The 18231-nt window shown below is 48.3% G+C and overlaps 1 protein-coding gene across 1 annotated transcript in view; it reads left to right on the top strand.

The window, feature by feature from the left end:
- Nucleotides 1–18231, top strand: part of SLC4A7 (solute carrier family 4 member 7) — a 413178-nt gene that overhangs the window by 64441 nt on the left and 330506 nt on the right. Inside the window, 1 exon segment of the mRNA XM_030205798.1 lies at nt 11532–11613. Coding sequence (XP_030061658.1) covers nt 11532–11613 — 82 coding nt within the window.

Raw genomic sequence — 18231 nt, 5'->3', positions numbered from 1 at the left:
AATATGTTACCTTGGGGTTCTTCTGGTTTCAGCTCTTTATATGAAGGAACATTATATGCATGGATGTAGTAGGACTGTTTCATTTGGGGGGAGGGGGGTCAGCAAAGAGTGTGGCTTGGCACATTAGCATATTCATTTGCATACATCTCATACATATTCATTATAATTATTAAAAAACACACCAGACTAAAACACTGAAAATGAAGCCAACATATCAAAACAGTGAAGACATATATAATTATTTTTTTTAAGAAAATGAGCTAGCACCATGGGAAATTTCTCTCATTAAGCCCCCTCTCACATTCACATGAATTAGCAAGGGGAGAGTGCACTTTCCCATTCCCTCTTCCATAGGCTGACACCAGCACCCACCCATTTTTTCCTTCTATAAATCCCAGCTTTTTCTCCCTTCTTCCCACCTTACCAGCACTTCCTTATATTATGCCACTGGATAGAACCCCCCCCCCCCCCCCCGGCGTAATTTTTTTTTCTCTTTGGCCTCCTCCACTGATAGCACTTACCCCTAAGGGCAACTCATGTAATCTGCTGCCTGAGGCAAAGGATGAGGTGGTACTACCCCCCCCCCCCCCCCCCCACACAAGGCACCCAAAAAGAGAGGGCCCCCCCTGTTGGCCAAAATACTAGATGATTGGCAAATAGACTTCCATTATTTTGCAAATGACATTTAACTAACTGTATTTTAAAAAGACAATCAAGTAGAAATTATTTCTATTTTTAATCATATGCTCAATTTTTTTAGCTGGCTGGATGAGTTCCAAGGAATTGATTTTGAATGCGGAGAAGTTCTCAGCCATGTGGCGGTCACAGTGTTTTAAGGGTCCTTCCAGAAGTTGGTGGTCATTCCCTATCACTTACCCAAAATAGTTACCTTGGGTGTTCATTGTGATAGTGATCTGCCATTGAATCTGCAGATAAGTCATGTAGTAAAATCGTGTTTCTATTATTTGTGTATGATAAAGCAGTTAAAACAGATTTTCACTAAAGAAAATTTGATTAAATGGTCCATACATTCATTACAAGCAGATTAGACTAATGTAATTCTCTGCTAATTGGCTCCAGTAAAACCAGTCTACATAGTTAGTACAAAATACGCTGCAAAACTGGAAACTGGTGTAAAAAAAAATCAGATTGTATTATTCCTGTACTATATGAGCTGCATTGGCTACCTGTTGAGAAATGGATGGAATTTAAGATGATGTGCCGTGTTTTTAAAGCTTTAAACTTAGGGAGTCTAAAAAGTTGGTTAGGTATTCACCTTCATGTGAGCTACACAGTTCTCAGAAAAGGTCTTTTAAAACTGCCATGCTATGGATGTCAGATTAACTTCAGCTCGAAAGTGAGCGTTCTCTTACAGTGGTCCATCTTTGTGGAAATTAAGGCCACAGTGGTTCTCAGCCTATTCTTCATATTGTGATTTTCGAAAAAGCTTAAAGATATTTCAGCAATATTTTAGATAATTTTAATAATGTTCAATGATTTGGTCTGATTGGTTTTTGTATTGTATGAAGTAAGATGTATGTATTTAATTTTTGTTGTAAACCGCTCAGATACTCGGTATCAAATCAATAAATCCATTCCAAGGACAGGGTTATTCTTCAAACCCATCCAAAATTGCTCTCCAAAGTGGTAGCAGAATTCCACCTATATCAGTCCATTGTACTTCCTGTCCTCTTCCAAGCCACATTCTCATCCTGGAGAAGCACCACTTCATACCTTTAGACTGCAAGTGTAGCACAGGCCTCAACAAATTTTAGTTGAATCTAGGAGGCAGTCCAAAAACTTAAGAACCAATGCTTGTGTTGCTTCTCCTCCTTTCCCACCCTTCCAAAATTGTCCCCGGTTAATTTTTTTTTTTTTTTTTGGGGGGGGGGGGGGGGGAGAGGATTGGAATACCCTCCCATTTTTGCAGTAGCTCCTTTAGAAAATTACTTACTAAAATGTTCCTGCCTCCCTATTTTGTGGTGGGCTGTGGATAAAGAAACTGTAGTAAATTCAGTTCATTAAGATGCTTCTGCTAATCAACTGCAGTTTCTCCCTTCCCAAAGCATTCTAACATAGTAACACAGTAGATGACGGCAGAAAAAGACCTGCATGGTCCATCCAGTCTGCCCAACAAAATAAATTCATATGTGTATACCTTACCTTGATTTGTACCTGTCTTTTTCAGGGCACAGACCGTATAAGTCTGCCTAGCAGGATTCCCTGCCTCCCAACCACCAGTCCCGCCTCCCATCACCGGCTCTGGTACAGACCGTATTAGTCTGCCCTCCACTATCCTCGCTTCCCAACCACCAACCCCTCTTCCCCCACCTGCTCCGCCACCCAATTTCGGCTAAGCTTCTGAGGATCCATTCCTTCTGCACAGGATTCCTTTATGCATATCCCACGCATGTTTGAATTCCGTTACCGTTTTCATCTCCACCACCACCCGCAGGAGGGCATTCCAAGCGTCCACCACCCTCTCTGTGAAAAAATACTTCCTGACATCTTTCCTGATTCTGCCCCCCTTCAATCTCATTTCATGTCCTCTCGTTCTACCGCCTACCCATCGGAAAAGATTTGTTTGCGGATTAATACCTTTCAAATATATGAACGTCTATATCATATCACCCCTGTTCCTCCTTTCCTCCAGGGTAAACATGTTCAGGTCAGCAAGTCTCTCTTCATATGTCTTGGAACGCAAATGCCATACCATTCTCGTAGCTTTTCTTTGCACCGCTTCTATTTTTTTAACATCCTTTGCAAGGTACGGCCTCCAAAACTGAACACAATACTCCAAGTGGGGCCTCACCAATGACTTGTACAGGGGCATCAACACTTCCTTTCTTCTGCTGATCACACCTCTCTCTATACAGCCTAGCAACCTTCTCGCTAAGGCCACCGCCTTATCATACTGTTTCGTTGCCTTCAGATCCTCTGATACTATCACCCCAAGATCCCTCTCCCCCTCAGTACCTATCAGACTCTCACCGCCTAACACATAAGTCTCTCATGGGTTTCTACTCCCTAAGTGCATCACTTTGCATTTCTTCGCATTGAGTTTTAATTGCCAAACCTTAGACCATTCTTCTAGTTTCTTCAGATCCTTTTTCATGCTTTCCACTCCCTCCCGGGTGTCCACTCTGTTGCAAATCTTAGTATGATCCGCAAAAAGGCAAACTTTACCTTCTAACCCTTCGGCAATGTCACTCAGAAATATATTGAACAGAATCTGCCCCAGCACCGATCCCTGAGGCACTCCACTACTCACCTTTCCCTCCTCCGAGCGAACTCCAATTACCACCACCCTCTGTCGTCTGTCCGTCAACCAGTTCCTAATCCAGTTCACCACTTCTACTACTACTATTTAACATTTCTAAAGCACTACTAGGGTTATGCAGCGCTGTACAATTTAACATAGAGGGACAGTCCCTGCTCAAAGAGCTTACAATCTAAAAGACAAGTGAACAGTCAGTCCGATAGGGGCAGTCTGGATTTCCTGAATGGTAAGAGTTAGGTGCCGAACGCAGCATTGAAGAGGTGGGCTTTAAGCAAAGACTTGAAGATGGGCAGGGAGGGGGCTTGGCATAAGGGCTCAGGAAGGTTGCTCCAAGCATAGGGTGAGGCGAGGCAGAATGAGCAGAGCCTGGAGTTGGGACCTATCTTCAGCCCATCGAGTTTATTTAAGAGCCTCCTGTGGGGAATCGTGTCAAAAGCTTTGCTAAAATCTAAGTAGATTACGTCTATAGCATGTCGATGATTCAATTCTCCAGTTATCCAATCAAAGAATTCAATGAGATTCGTTTGGCACGATTTCCCTCTGGTAAAACCATGTTGTCTCAGATCTTGCAACTTATTTGCTTCCAAGAAATTCACTATCCTTTCCTTCAGCATCGCTTCCATTACTTTTCCAGTAACCAAAGTGAGGCTTACCGGCCTGTAGTTTCCAGCATCTTCCCTATCACCACTTTTGTGAAGAGAGACCACATCCGCCGTTCTCCAATCCCTCGGAACCTCTCCCGTCTCCAAGGATTTATTAAACAAATCTTTAAGAGGACCCGCTAGAACCTCTCTGAGCTCCCTCAATATTCTGGGGTGGATCCCGTCCTGTCCCATGGCTTTGTCCACCTTTAGCTTTCCAAGTTGTTGATACACACTCTCTCTTCCGTGAACGGTGCTTTATCCACTCCATTTTCAGGTGTACTTTTGCCAGTCCCTTGTGGTCCTTCTCCAGGATTTTCTTCAGTGAATACAGAACAAAAGTATCTATTTAGCAAATTGTTTTTTTTCTTCATCATTATCTACATAGCGTTTCGCTGTATCTTTTAGTCTCACAATTCCCTTTTTCCTTGTCATCAAGCAGATGAAGCCATTACGTATGGGTTGTGTCCATCAACCAGCAGGGGGAGATAGAGAGCACTCAACTTTTCACAGTGCCTCATGGCCAGCTAGCTCCACTGCCTCTTCAGTATTCTCTTTCTCCCCAAGCAGGGTGGCTGCAGCTTCTTCGAGCTCCATCAAAAATGTGCCTGGGGGTGGCTCCTAGCTTGCCAGTTGTTAGCCGGGGTGTTAGAGGCTATAGCAGCTTCACTTTGAAGGCACATAGGTCAGCCCTTTCCCTGCCTTACCCATGCCCCCGTGGATGTGGACATATTAGCTTGCTTTTCCCTGTCCTTTCCCACTCAGTGGATGCAGGCACATTGGTTCGCCTTTCCTGCCTTTTCCACTTACCTGAGCCTCTGGGGTGTTTTTATATACCTCTTTTGCCTCTGCTTTCCTCACAGCGTTAAAAAAAAAAAAAAAAAAAAAAAAATAAAAAAATTAAAGTTGCGGCGCGCTTTAGCGCAGCGATCTTGGAAAAGAGTTTTTTTTTCTTGAGATTCTTCTGCAGGACCGGAGCTGTGATACTAGGTCTAGTGAGGTAAGAATGTTTTCTGACTCCGGGGTGGGCCCGTGATCGGGTCGTTTTTGGCGCGAATCGCCATTTTTGAATTTTACCGCCGTTTTCGATGATGGCTGCGGAGACTGTAAAGCGCTGTTCTAAATGTGGCAAGCGCAAATCAGCAGCGGGGCTCTGTAATTCGTGCTGTACAGACGGTAGAGCCGACCTGAGCATGGCGAGCGGCGATCTTTTGGGCTCTGAGCTGACAGCGGACGCCATTTTGGATTTTCCACATGGCGCGGCCTCCGTTGCGACGGAGAGCCCTGAATCCGGGGGGGGGGGGGGGGTCCTCTGACTGAGGCTAATAATAGAGCTGATAGCCCTGGGCAGGATCCGGGCGGTCAGGGAGTGGTTTTCTCCCCTGATTTTGTTTTAATGCTTCATAGGGCGTACATGCTTAAAAGAGCTCTTCCACAGGGATCTTCGGACCCTCTTCCTGCCCCCCCGGTGGATCCTGGCCTTTTGGAGTTGGCTTTGCCTGTTTCTTATCCTCCTGATAAACGCAGAAGGGCTAATTCCCCTTCTGAGTGTGGCGCACCCCCCTTTTCCCCCCCGTGGTCGGGCTATGAGGATTCTGAGGGGTCTGGCAGAACTTCTTGGGCTGAGGAGCCAAAGTCTGGTACAGAATTGCCACAGGAGCTTGATGATCCATCTGCGGTGAGGATTTTCCACCGTGAGGAGCTGCCAGCGCTTATTTCAGATGCCTTACAAGCCCTCTCGATTGAAGATCCTGGGAGTGGCACAGCCTCCTCTGTTAATCCAAGGATGGCTAGTACCAGAAAGCCTGCTCAAGCCTTTCCTTTGCATGACTCCATCCAAGAGTTTATTTTGGCTCAATGGGCTGACCCCGAGGGACCTTTGAAAGTTGCCAGGGCTATGGGGCAATTATACCCTCTGAGTGAGGAACATTTGGCTCGCTTTGCAATGCCTAAAGTGGATGCCCTGGTCACGGCTGTGACAGAGAACTACCCTCTCTGTTGAAGGAGGTGTTGCCCTGAAGGATATTCAAGACCGCAGGCTTGATTCAGCTCTGAAGCGGTCCTTTGATTTGGCAGGTCTCACTGTTCGGGTGTCTGCATGCAGTTGTTATGCTGCTAGAGCCTGCCTGGCTTGGTTACAGCAGGCAGTGGAACAGCCCGGTGATGGAGCGGAGACCTTATCTGTAGTGTCTCCGCGGATGGAGTCGGCCTTGTCCTTTTTGGCTGACGCCCTTTATGATATGGTCAGAGTTTCGGCTAAACAAATGGCTGTAGCAGTGGTGGCTCGCCGCACTCTTTGACTACGACATTGGGCAGCAGACATGGCCTCTAAGCAAAGGTTGGTGAAGTTGCCCTTTCAAGGCTTTCTCCTGTTTGGTGAGGAGCTGGAAAACATTGTTAAAGGCCTGGGGGATTCCAAACCTCAGCGCTTGCCCGAAGATAGGCCAAAGCCTTCCTCTAAGGGTCAGGCGGTCCGCTCCTCTTACAGACCTCGCTTCCGTGAAGCTAGAAGGTACCGCCCGGGGCATGCTGCTGGGTTCACTTCGCGTGCCTGCTTTCAGCAGAGAACCTCCTTTCGCTCGGACAAACGTTCCGCAGCTGCCGGTTCAAGGCCTGGAGTTCAGGGGCGACCCTCTCAATGATGGTGCGCCATCCCCCTCCTCGTTTCGTGTCATCAGAGGAAGACTTTCCCTCTTTTTCGAGGAGTGGGCCAAAATCTCCGCAGATCAGTGGGTCTTGGACCTGATCAGAGACGGATACCGAATAGAATTCCATGCCCCGGTGAGAGACGTGTTTGTGGAGCCCGATGCGGTTCTACTGCCAAACGGGCGGCGGTAGAGGAGACTTTGCACAGTCTCTGCCAGATAGGGGCTGTGACCCCGGTGTCTCCCGCCGAACAAGGTTTAGGCTGCTACTCCATTTACTTTGTGGTGCCACGAAAAGGCAGGTCTTTTCGCCCGATCCTGGACTTAAAAGAGCTAAACAAGTCCTTAAGAGTGTGGCATTTTCACATGGAAACCCTGCGCTCCGTCATTGCGGCGGTTCAGCCAGGAGAGTTTCTCACGTCTCTGGACCTGAAAGAATACCAATTTGGCCCCCGCACCAGAAGTTTCTGCGGTTTGCGGTGTTGGGAAAACATTTCCAGTTTCGGGCCTTGCCTTTTGGCCTCGCCACAGCTCCCCGAACCTTCTCCAAGGTAATGGTGGTAGTAGCTGCCTTTCTCAGGCGAGAGGGTATCCGGGTTCACCCGTACCTAGACGACTGGCTCATCAGAGCAGACTCAGAAAAAGAGAAGTCATCTAGCTACAGCCAGAGTGGTTTCAGTCCTTCAATCTCTGGGCTGGGTTGTCAATATAGCCAAAAGTTACCTGACCCCCTCGCAATCTCTAGAATATTTGGGGGCCTGGTTCGACACAGCCTCGGGCTGTGTGTTTCTTCCCGAGCAAAGGCGGTGCAAGCTTCAGAATCAGGTCCGTCTGCTCCTGAGGATGCCCGCCCGCGAGCTTGGGACATTGTCCAGCTGTTGGGATAGATGACGGCCACCTTGGAAGTGGTGCCATGGGCGAGAGCGCATCTGAGACCTCTACAGTATTCTCTACTTCAACGATGGTCTCCAGTATCTCAGGATTATCAGTGCAGACTTTCTTGGCTCCCTGCGGCCCGCCTCAGAATGGAGTGGTGGCTCTCGGACAGCATGTTGCGGCGGGGAATGCCACTGGCACTCCCCGATTGGTGCCTAGTGGTGACAGATGCCAGCCTGAAGGGCTGGGGCGCACATTGCCCAGGGTCTGTGGCCGCCCGATGAGTCGGAGTGGTCTATCAACCGCCTGGAGTTGAAAGCGGTGTTTCTGGCTCTTCTGGCCTTTCAATTGACCCTGGAAGGATTGGCTGTCCGAGTGATGTCGGACAACACGACAGCAGTGTGGCCTACATAAATCGACAAGGCAGCACTCCGTGCAGAGCTCTAGCCGCGCAGGCCGAACAAATTTGCCACTGGGCTGAGCTGCATCTACAGTCCCTGTCAGCAGCTCACATTGCAGGTCAGAGCAGCGTGCAAGCCGACTATCTAAGGAGGCATCAGATCGATCCAGCGGAGTGGGAACTAGCAGACGATGTATTCTTACAGATATGTGCCAAATGGGGCAAACCAGTGATGGATCTTATGGCGACCAATGCCAAAGTCCCGTGCTTCAGCAGACGGGAGGGATCCTCGCGCTGCTGGGTTGGATGTCTTGGCTCAACCCTGGCCCCTGGGCTTGCTGTATGTCTTCCCTCCGTGGCCCTTGATAGGGCGAGTGCTCCTGCGGATTCGGCTGCATCCAGGAGAAGTGGTCCTCATCGCACCGGATTGGCCCAGGAGGCCTTGGTATGCGGACCTCCGACAGATGCTGTTGGAGGCGCCCTTTCCATTACCTCTGGTTCCGCACCTGGTGTCACAGGGTCCGGTGGCCATGGAGGACGCCTGCTGCTTTGATCTTATGGCATGGCGATTGAGAGGGCGCAATTGAGAGATTAAGGCTACTCAAGGTAATTTCCACTCTCCTGCAGGCCCGTAAGCGCTCCACTTCCCTGGCTTATGCCAGGATTTGGCGCCAGTTTGAAGTCTGGTGTGTTTCAAGAGAGCTTTCTCCGTTGCGGGCTCCTGTCTCGCCGATTATGGACTTTTTGCAGGATGGTGTACACAAAGGCTTGGCCTATAATTCCCTGCGGGTGCAAGTGGCAGCATTGGCCTCCCTGCATAGCAAGGTTGAAGGCGTGTCCTTAGCTGCTCATCCAGATGTGGCACGGTTTCTTAGAGGGGTGCTTCGGCTTCGTTCTCCCGTGCGGGCACCTTGTCCAGCTTGGAACCTGGGGGTTAGTATTGAAGGCCCTTCAGGGGGCTCCCTTTGAACCGCTTCAGAGAAAGATTTGACACTGAAGGCCGTCTTTTTAGTGGCCATTACCTCAGCGAGACGGGTGTCAGAGCTCCAGGCGCTGTCCTGTAGAGACCCTTTTCTGCAATTCTCAGAGTCAGGGGTCACGGTTCGGACCGTGCCTTCCTTCATGCCTAAGGTGGTTTCAGCGTTTCACCTAAACCAACCTGTTTTTCTTCCCTCCTTTGTTGAGGAGGAGTTTCCAGATTCATTTGGGCAGTTGCACCTTTTGGATGTGTGCAGGACTCTGTTGCAGTATCTGCGAATTACAAATTCTTTCAGGACCTCTGATCATCTTTTTGTGCTGTTTGCAGGTCCTCGCAGAGGGTCTTCAGCGTCTAGAGCCACTATTGCCCGTTGGGTCAAAGAAGCTATCTTTTCAGCATATCTGCTGTCTGGCCGGGCTCCGCCTGAAACCTTTAAGGCACATTCCACAAGAGCGATTTCCTCTTCCTGGGTGGAAACGAGCACTATCTCTTCATGAGATTTGCAGTGCTGCAACATGGGCTTCTAAGCTCTCTTTCGCCCAACATTACAGGCTGGATGTGGCTGCCAGGAGGGATGCGCGTTTTGGAGCACAGGTGCTAGCGCATGGTGTGGCTTGTTCCCACCCTATTTAGGGATTGCTTTGTTACATCCCATAGTAATGGCTTCATCTGTTTGATGACAAGGAAGGGAAAATTAGGTTCTTACCATGATAATTTTCTTTCCTTTAGTCATAGCAGATGAAGCCATGAGCCCTCCCTGTATGATTGTCTGTATTGCAGTGATTCTGATTTTATGTGCTGTTCTTGTTTCCTAAAGTTATATTCCTTCCTTGGGGAGTCGGAAAACAGTCTTCAGGATTCTTGTTACAGTTATAGGAGGATGAGTTCATTCCCTCCAGTTCATGTTTTGGGAGGATGAGTTTATTCCCTCCAGGAGGATGCAAGTATTCCCTCCGTTTATACAAAGTGGAGGACGAGTTTATTCCCTCCAGGAGGATGAGTTCATTCCCTCCTTTTTTGAGTTTATGCCCTTGTTAAGGGGCCATCGTTAGCTGTGAGGAAAGTTCATGTTATTCCCATTGCGGTTTGCCATACTGCTTTGGAAGCTTCAAATACTGAAGAGGCAGTGGAGCTAGCTGGCCATGAGGCACTGTGAAAAGTTGAGTGCTCTCTATCTCGCCCTGCTGGTTGATGGACACAACCCATATGTAATGGCTTCATCTGCTATGACTAAAGGAAAGAAAATTATCATGGTAAGAACCTAATTTTCCCATTAACAAGTAAAACCAAACAATATAATTGCTTAACCAAAATCAAATAAATGATCAGCAATTACCACATGCATAATCCTATAAATTACTAGAGGTAAACAACAGAAATTGTGGCTAGATTGTATGTGATGACATTTACACAATTTTGGGAGCTGGAGTAAATGTATGCATGTGTAATCTAAGGAATGTATGTGTCTGGAGAGCAGTGTCTTCAAATGGTTTATTTTTGTGCATACTATGACAGTGCTTTGTGACTCTGCCTATGTTTGCCCAAACTATACACCAGAACACACTTATATACATGTTGTCTAAAAGTGTATGCTTTTGTCAGAATATACTGTTATGCAGTGCCCCATGGAATACGTTCATAAAAGCCCTTTTATATGCACAATTCTTTTAAACTAAAATTACTCCATGTACTTGTAAAGGAGAGCCGCTGAAAGTGGTAGAACTGTGTGAAAATTTTCAAGTACGAGTTTGATTCATGTTCTTATTTTCTGCAGCTGCTGTTTTATTGTTTTTGGCAAAATACTTTTTATTTGCACTTATTTATTTTTTCTACTGTCCGACTCTGACTCCTACTGATATCAGGGTGTACATTGTTCTGGATCTAAAGTACTGGTAAATATCTACTATAATAAAACTCACCCTCAACGTTCTGAGGACACTGACGTCAGTGAACCCAAGCCCTGACTTCCTTCAAAAAGGTTCGAAGGTTCGTGGTGGTGAAGCCACCAAAATTGCTCCGGGCCCTGCCCTCGATGGCGGAGCAATGGCAGAACAACGAAGGGGTTGGCCAGGGAGGGAGTGGGGGGGGGGGGGGTGTTGGCGACGAAAACCTTGCTAGCACCCGTTTGATTTGCTCTGAAACGGGCCTCTTTTACTAGTAACTTATATTTACCAGAAGTTTAGATCAGGACAAATATATATATATATGTAAATATAAAGTGGTAAATTTTACTATATATTGTGATGTTTTCTTTTGAAGCTGGAGTTGGTACATTTTGAGTGATTCTGACTCCATAGCCCTGAAGCTAAAGGACATTGACTCATTCTAAAACAGAAGTGGGCAACCTTTATACATAGAAGACCATACGAGTTTCAGTACTATCCCTGGTGGGCTGCAACATTATGTAATGTCAGAACTGGAAATACCCAAGGCTCCATAGACCAGTTGTGATGTAAAACCTTAGCTAAAAATGATGGTGTGGCTAGAGTGGCTATTCTGAAAATATTTGCAAAATACAGTATTTAAAATTGTCAGAACTCTGGTTAATGACATTTTCTGTGTATTCTTTCCATTCATTTGCATGCCTCAGGGTGCCCACCCTTGCTTTAAAATAAAAGGGGAAAAGATTAAATAGAGATGGAAGCATTCTGTTTCCATGTGTAAGTCGGTCTTAACTTCCTTATTAACTTATGTGTTTTATTTTCTTTAGGGCAATGATGAAGAAGCACTTGTGGATCTGGGCAAAACTAGTTCAACAATCAACACAAACTTTGAAAAAGAAGAGCTGGAAAGTATGTATTCCAAAACACGACATAATGCTTTGCAAAACTGTTGTATGTCCTAATACTAGTTTCTGGCCTAGTGGTTAGTGCAGTGGCCTGAGAACTTGGAGAACTGGGTTCAAGTTCCCACTGTGGCTCCTTGTGACCCTGGGCAAGTCATTTAACTTTCCATTACCCCAACTACAAAAACCTAGATTGTGAGCCCAGTAGGGACAGAGAAGCTACCTTTATAGAATATGTAAACTGCTTTGGTTGTATGACAGAGGCAGTATATAATTTTCTCTATGACTCTTTTGAGCATGAATTTGTTGCTTTTTGATGGTGCTTTTATTGTCATTTTACTGGCTTTTTTAAATTCATTATATTAAGCCTGTACTAGTCCAAACACACAATACATTTCAGTTAAAGCACATCAATACCCTTTGTACAAACTGAAGGTGCTCAGGTACCCGATAAAATGCTTATTCTATGTACCCTATATCCATCTTGTTACATGACTTGTAGTTTTACTATGGGATAATATTACACATATGTGATCATGGCTTGGGATTCTTATGTTGATCAGATGTTACAGTATTATAGAAGTGTTTGGTTCAGTATATTTAAGAAAGGAAAATCAAAGCTGCTGTTTGTGAAGTTTGTAAAGTTTCTGTCCACTAAAAGTGAAATAAAATATATGACACATTTATATAAGTGTATAGATTCCTTGTCATCAAGCAGATGAATCCATTACGAGTGGGTTGTGTCTATAAACCAGCAGGGGGGAGGTAGTGAGCACTGAAAAACCATAGTGCCTCATGGCCTGCTAGCTCCATCTGCCTCTTCAGTATTCTCTATCTCCCCAGCAGAGTGGTAGCAGCTTGTTCAAGCTCCTTCAGAAAATCTGCCTGGGGTGGCTCCTGTGCTTTTGCCAGTTGTAGTAGGGGTGTTGTGGCTGATTGTGCCCACTTTAAAGGCAAATAGGTTAGCCCTGTCCCTGTCTTTGCCCACGCTGTGGATGTAGGCACATAGGTTTGCCCTTTCCCTGCCTTTCCCACGCTACTGATCCCCCGGAGTTGGAAATTTGCCTCTTTTGCTGTTGCCTCAAACTTTCCTCAGTGTTTAAAAAAAAAAAAAAAAAAAAGTTGCATTGTGCTTTGGCGCTGCGATCCCAGGAAAGAGGTTTTCTTCTGATTGTGCAGTGTGACCGGAGCTCGGAGACTCGGTCTGGTGAGGTAAACGCATTTTGTAGCTCCTCCTGGGAGGGCCCGAGTTTGGGACGATTTTGGCGCGAATTTAGCTGTTTGTGGCAAGTACAAATCTGCAGCGGGGCTCTGTAAGGCGTGCTTTTCAGAGGGTAGAGCCGGCCCGAGCATGGCAAGTGATGTTCCTTCCCGCTCCGTGGAGCTGGCAGCGGGGAGCCATTTTGGAACAGCATGGCGCGACCCCCGCTGAGGCGGAGGGTTTGAGCCTGGAGGGGCGCCTCGTGTAGAGACTAATAAAAGAGCTGTTTGCCCCGGACTGGAACCAGGCGGCCAGGGTGAGCCATTTTCCCCTGAATTTGTTTTATTGCTGCATAATGCATACATGTTAAAAAGAGCTGTACCGCAGGGGTCCCTACTTTCTGTATCCCCTCCAGTCTGGCCTTGGATTACCGTCAGGCGCGTTTTCCCCTGACAGATGGCCACAAGACAAGCGCAGAAGGGTGGATTCCCCTTCAGAGAGTGGCGCACCCCCTTCCCCCCCCCCCCCCCCCCCCCCCCGGTCGGGATGCGAGGACCCTGAGGGGTCTGGCAGGCGTTTGTGGTCTGGAGAGCCAGAAGAAGGTGCAGGATTGCTACCGGATACAGATGATCCTTCCGCGGTGAGGATTTTCCACTGCGATGAGCTGCCAGCGCTTATTACTGATGCCTTGCAGGTCCTCTCTATAGAAGACCCTGGGAGTACTGAGACCTCTTCCGGTAATCCGAGGATGGCAAGTACTAAGAAGCCTGCTCGAGCCTTTCCTTTGCATGACTCCACCCAAGAGCTTATCACGGCTCAATGGGCTGCCCCCGAGGGGACTTTGAAAGTCGCCAGGGCTATGGGGCAATTATAGAGGAGCATTTGGCGCCTAGCAGTGCCTAAAGTGGATGCCCTAGTCACGGCTGTGACAAAACTACCGTCCCAGTGGAAGGAGGAGTTGCCCTGAAGGACATGCAGGACCGTCGCCTGGAGGCAGCTATGCAACAGTCCTTTGAAATTTCAGGCCTATCCTTACGGGCGTCTGCATGCAGCTGCTACGCTGCCCGAGCCTGCCTCGATTGGTTACAACAGGCAGTGGAACAGCCCGGAGATGGAGCGGAGCCCCTTACTGAGGTGGCACAGCGGATGGAGTCGGCCTTGTCTTTTTTTGGCTGACGCCCATTATGATCTGGTCAGAGCTTCGGCTAAACAGATGGCTGTAGCAATGGCGGCTCGCCGTCTTGTGTGGCTACGGCATTGGGCAGCTGACATGGCCTCTAAGCAAAGGTTGGTGAAGTTGCCCTTTCATGGCCTTCTCCTGTTTGGTGAGGAGTTGGAGAAAATTGTGAAAGGCCTGGGGGATGCCAAACCCCAGCGCTTACCCGAGAATAGGCCGCGGCTTTCTTCCAAGGGTCAGGCGCTTCCCTCCTCTTACAGACCTCGCTTCCGTGAAGCTAGAAGGTACCGCCCGGGGCGTTCTGCTGGGTTCACTTCGCGTGGCCGTTTTCAGCATAGGAACTCCTTTCGCTCGGACAAATGTTCCGCAGCAGCAGGCTCAAGACCTGGAGTTCAAGGGCGACCCTCTCAATGATGGTGCGCCAGCCCCCTCCTCGATTACCTGTGATAGGAGGACGACTTTCTCCCTTTCTCGAGAAGTGGGCCAAGATTTCCTCAGATCAGTGGGTCTTGGACCTGATCAGAGAAGGCTACAGAATAGAATTCAATGCCCCGATAAGAGACGTGTTTGTGGAGTCCCAATGCGGTTCTGCCGCCAACGGGTGGCGGTAGAGGAGACTTTGCAAGACTTGCTTCACATTGGGGCGGTTTCCCCCGTGCCTCCTGCCGAATGCGGCTCTGGCCGTTACTCCATTTACTTCATGGTGCCGCGAAAAGGAGGGTCTTTTTGGCCTTTCCTGGACTTAAAACAAGTCAACAAGTCTCTGAACGTGCGGCATTTTCACATGGAAACCCTGCGCTCCGTCATAGCAGCGGTACAGCCAGGAGAGTTTCTCACGTCTCCAGACCTGAAAGAAGCTTACTTGCACATACCAATTTGGCCCCCGCACCAAAGGTTTCTGCGTTTTGTGGTGATGGGAAAACATTTCTAGTTTCGGGCCTTGCCTTTTGGCCTCGCCACAGCTCCCCGAACCCCGAACCTTTTCCAAGGTAATGGTGGTAGTAGCTGCTTTTCTCAGGCGAGAGGGTATCCGGGTTCACCCGTACCTAGACGACTGGCTCATCAGAGCAGACTCTGCAGAAGAGAGTCATTAGGTTACAGCCAGAGTGTTCTCAGTACTGCAATCTCTGGGCTGGGTCGTCAATATAGCCAAAAGTCACCTGACCCCCTCTCAATCTCTAGAATATTTGTGGGTCTGGTTTGACACAGTCTCAGGGATGGTCTTCCTTCCCGAGGAGAGGCGGTGCAAGCTTCAGACCCAGGTCCATCTGCTCCTGAGGATGCCTCGCCCGCAAACTTGGGACATAGTCCAGCTCTTGGGGTCGATGACTGCTACTTTGGAAGTGGTGCCTTTGGCGAGAGCGCACCTGAGACCTCGGCAATGTTCCCTGTTTCAGCGATGGTCTCCTATATCTCAGAATTATCAATGCAGACTCGTGTGGCTCCCTGAGGCCCGGCTCAGTATGGAGTGGTGTCTCTCAGACAGCATGCTGCGGCGAGCAATGCCGCTAGTGCTCCCCGATTGGTGCCTGGTGGTAACAGATGCCAGGCTGAAGGGCTGGGGTGCACATTGCCAGGGAAGGCATGCCCAGGGTCTCTGGACACCCAAGGAGTCGGAGTGGTCCATCAATCGCTTGGAGTTGAAAGCGATTTTCCAGGCGCTTCTGGCCTTTCAATTGACCCTGGAAGGATTGGCTGTCAGAGTTCTGTCGGGCAACACAACAGCAGTGGCCTACATAAATCGCCAAGGAGGCACTCAGTGTATAGCACTAGCAGCGCAGGCCGCGCAGATTTGCCACTGGGCTGAGCTTCATCTGCAGTTACTGTCAGCAGCTCATATTGCAGGTCAGAGCAATGTGCAAGCTGATTATCTGAGCAGGAATCAAATCGACCCAGCGGAGTGGGAACTTGCAGACAAAGTATTCCTGCAGATATGTGCCAAATTGGGAAAGCCTGTAATGGATCTTATGGCGTCAAACACAAATGCCAAAGTCCCGTGCTTCTACAGCAGAAAGAGAGATCCTCGCTCAGGAGGGTTGGATGCTTTGGCTGAACCCTGGCCTCAGAGCTTCCTGTATGTGTTCCCTCCGTGGCCCTTGATTGGGCGAGTACTCCTGCGGATTCGGCTCCACCAAGGAGAGGTGGTTCTCATTGCCCTGGATTGTCCCAGGAGGCCGCGGTATGCGGACCTTCGGCGGATGCTGGTAGAGGATCCCCTGCCGTTACCTCTGGTACCAAACCTGTTGTCACAGGGCCCGGTGACCTTGGAGGACGCCTGCTGCTTTGGTCTTACGGCATGGCTATTGAGAGGGCGCAATTGAGAGGCAAGTGATGTTCCAGTAAAGTCACTTCCACTCTCCTACAGGCCTGCAAGCGTTTCACTTCTGTGGCTTATGCCAGGATTTGGCGCCAATTTGAGGCTTGGCGCGCTTCTAAAGCGATTATACCCATGCAGGCTTCTGTCTCGCCGATACTTGACTTTTTGCAGGATGGTTTACAAAAAGGCTTGGCCTATAATTCCCTGCATGTTGAAGTGGCAGCCTTGGCATGTTTTCAAGGGAAGGTCGCTGGCCTCTCTCTGGCTGTTTTCCCGGATGTGACACGGTTTCTTAGAGGGGTGCTTCGGCTCCGTCCTCTTGTGCGGGTCCCGTGTCCAGCCTGGAACCTGGGGTTAATTTTAGAGGCCCTTCAGTGTTCGCCCTTCGAGCTGCTTAGGCGAGCTTCGGAGAAGGATGTGACTTTAAAGACAGTCTTGTTGGTGGCCGTCGAGACCCATTTCTGCAGTTCTCAGAGTCCGGAGTAATGGTACGTACAGTGCCTTCCTTCATGCCTAAGGTGGTTTCAGCGTTTCACCTAAACCAGCCTATTTTCCTGCCCTCCTTTTCTAAAGAGGAGTTTCCAGAAGCCTATGGGCAGTTGCACCTTCTGGATATGCGAAGGGCTCTCTTGCAATATCTGCGCATGTCAAATGCCTTCAGGACCTCTGACCATCTTTTTGTTCTTTTTGTCAGGTCCGCGCAGAGGGTCTCCAGCGTCTAAGGCCACTATAGCCCGATGGCTCAAAGAAGCTATCTTTTCAGCATATCTGCTATCTGGCCAGCCTCTGCCTGAAGCCTTTAAGGCACATTCCACAAGAGCAATTTCCTCTTCTTGGGCTGAAACTGGAGCACTCTCTCTTCAAGAGATATGTAGTGCAGCTACTTGGGCTTTTAAGCTCTTGTTTGCCTTACAGGCTGGATGTGGCTGCCAGGAGAGACGCGCATTTTGGAGCACAAGTGCTGGCGTGTGGTGTAGCTTGTTCCCACCCTATCTAGGGATATCTTTGATACATCCCACTCGTAATGGATTCATCTGCTTGATGACAAGGGAAAATTAGGTTCTTACCTTGGTAATTTTCTTTCCTTTAGTCATAGCAGATAGAATCCATGAGTCCTCCCTCAGTAGTTCATTATGTGATTTATGTTACTTTTATGTTCAGTTTTTTCTGTAGATATGTTCCCTCATTGGGAGAAGTTGGAAAACAGTCTTCAGGATTTCTGTTCAGTTACAGGAGGGATGAGTTCATTCCCTCCTTTGAATTATAGCTCCAGTTTTGGGGCGTTCATTTGCTGTTAGGAAAGTTCATGTTGTTATGCTTTGCGGTGTGACACTGCTTTGGAAGCTTCAAATACTGAAGAGGCAGATGGAGCTAGCTGGCAATGAGGCACTATGGTTTTTCATTGCTCTCTATCTCCCCCTGCTGGTTGATGGACACAACCCACTCGTAATGGATTCATCTGCTATGACTAAAGGAAAGAAAATTAGCAAGATAAGAACCTAATTTTCCCTTCTAACATGTGCTGCCTGCTTTTCTTACTCTGACCCAGCACATTTTTTCTGTCTCCTTTGTATGAACGTCTTATCTCTGTAAAACATCTGCAGTGATTTCCCCTTTTATATGGGAGACAAGATGGATGCATACTTTCACAACTGTCATAGGGCTCTGCAGCATAGCCACAATCTCCTGGTGTACGGGGCCCTGCAGGACTGATGCAGTTTCCTGGTGCATACACTTGCAGCTATTCACAACCTGTAGAAACTCACAACTGCTATTTATTCTCTCTGCCTGCACATGAGTGTGCTGAAAAAGCAGATCTTGTGATAGACAAGATCAATGTTCTCAGTCTCCACCCGCTGGAAGGCGTGCACAACCCATCAGTTCTGTTGGGCAGTCCGGAGGGATTGAAGGAAAGCAAATTAACAGGTAG

Source organism: Microcaecilia unicolor, chromosome 1, assembly GCF_901765095.1.
Source record: "Microcaecilia unicolor chromosome 1, aMicUni1.1, whole genome shotgun sequence".
NCBI lineage: Eukaryota > Metazoa > Chordata > Amphibia > Gymnophiona > Siphonopidae > Microcaecilia > Microcaecilia unicolor.
This window is presented reverse-complemented; position numbering and strand designations above follow the sequence as displayed.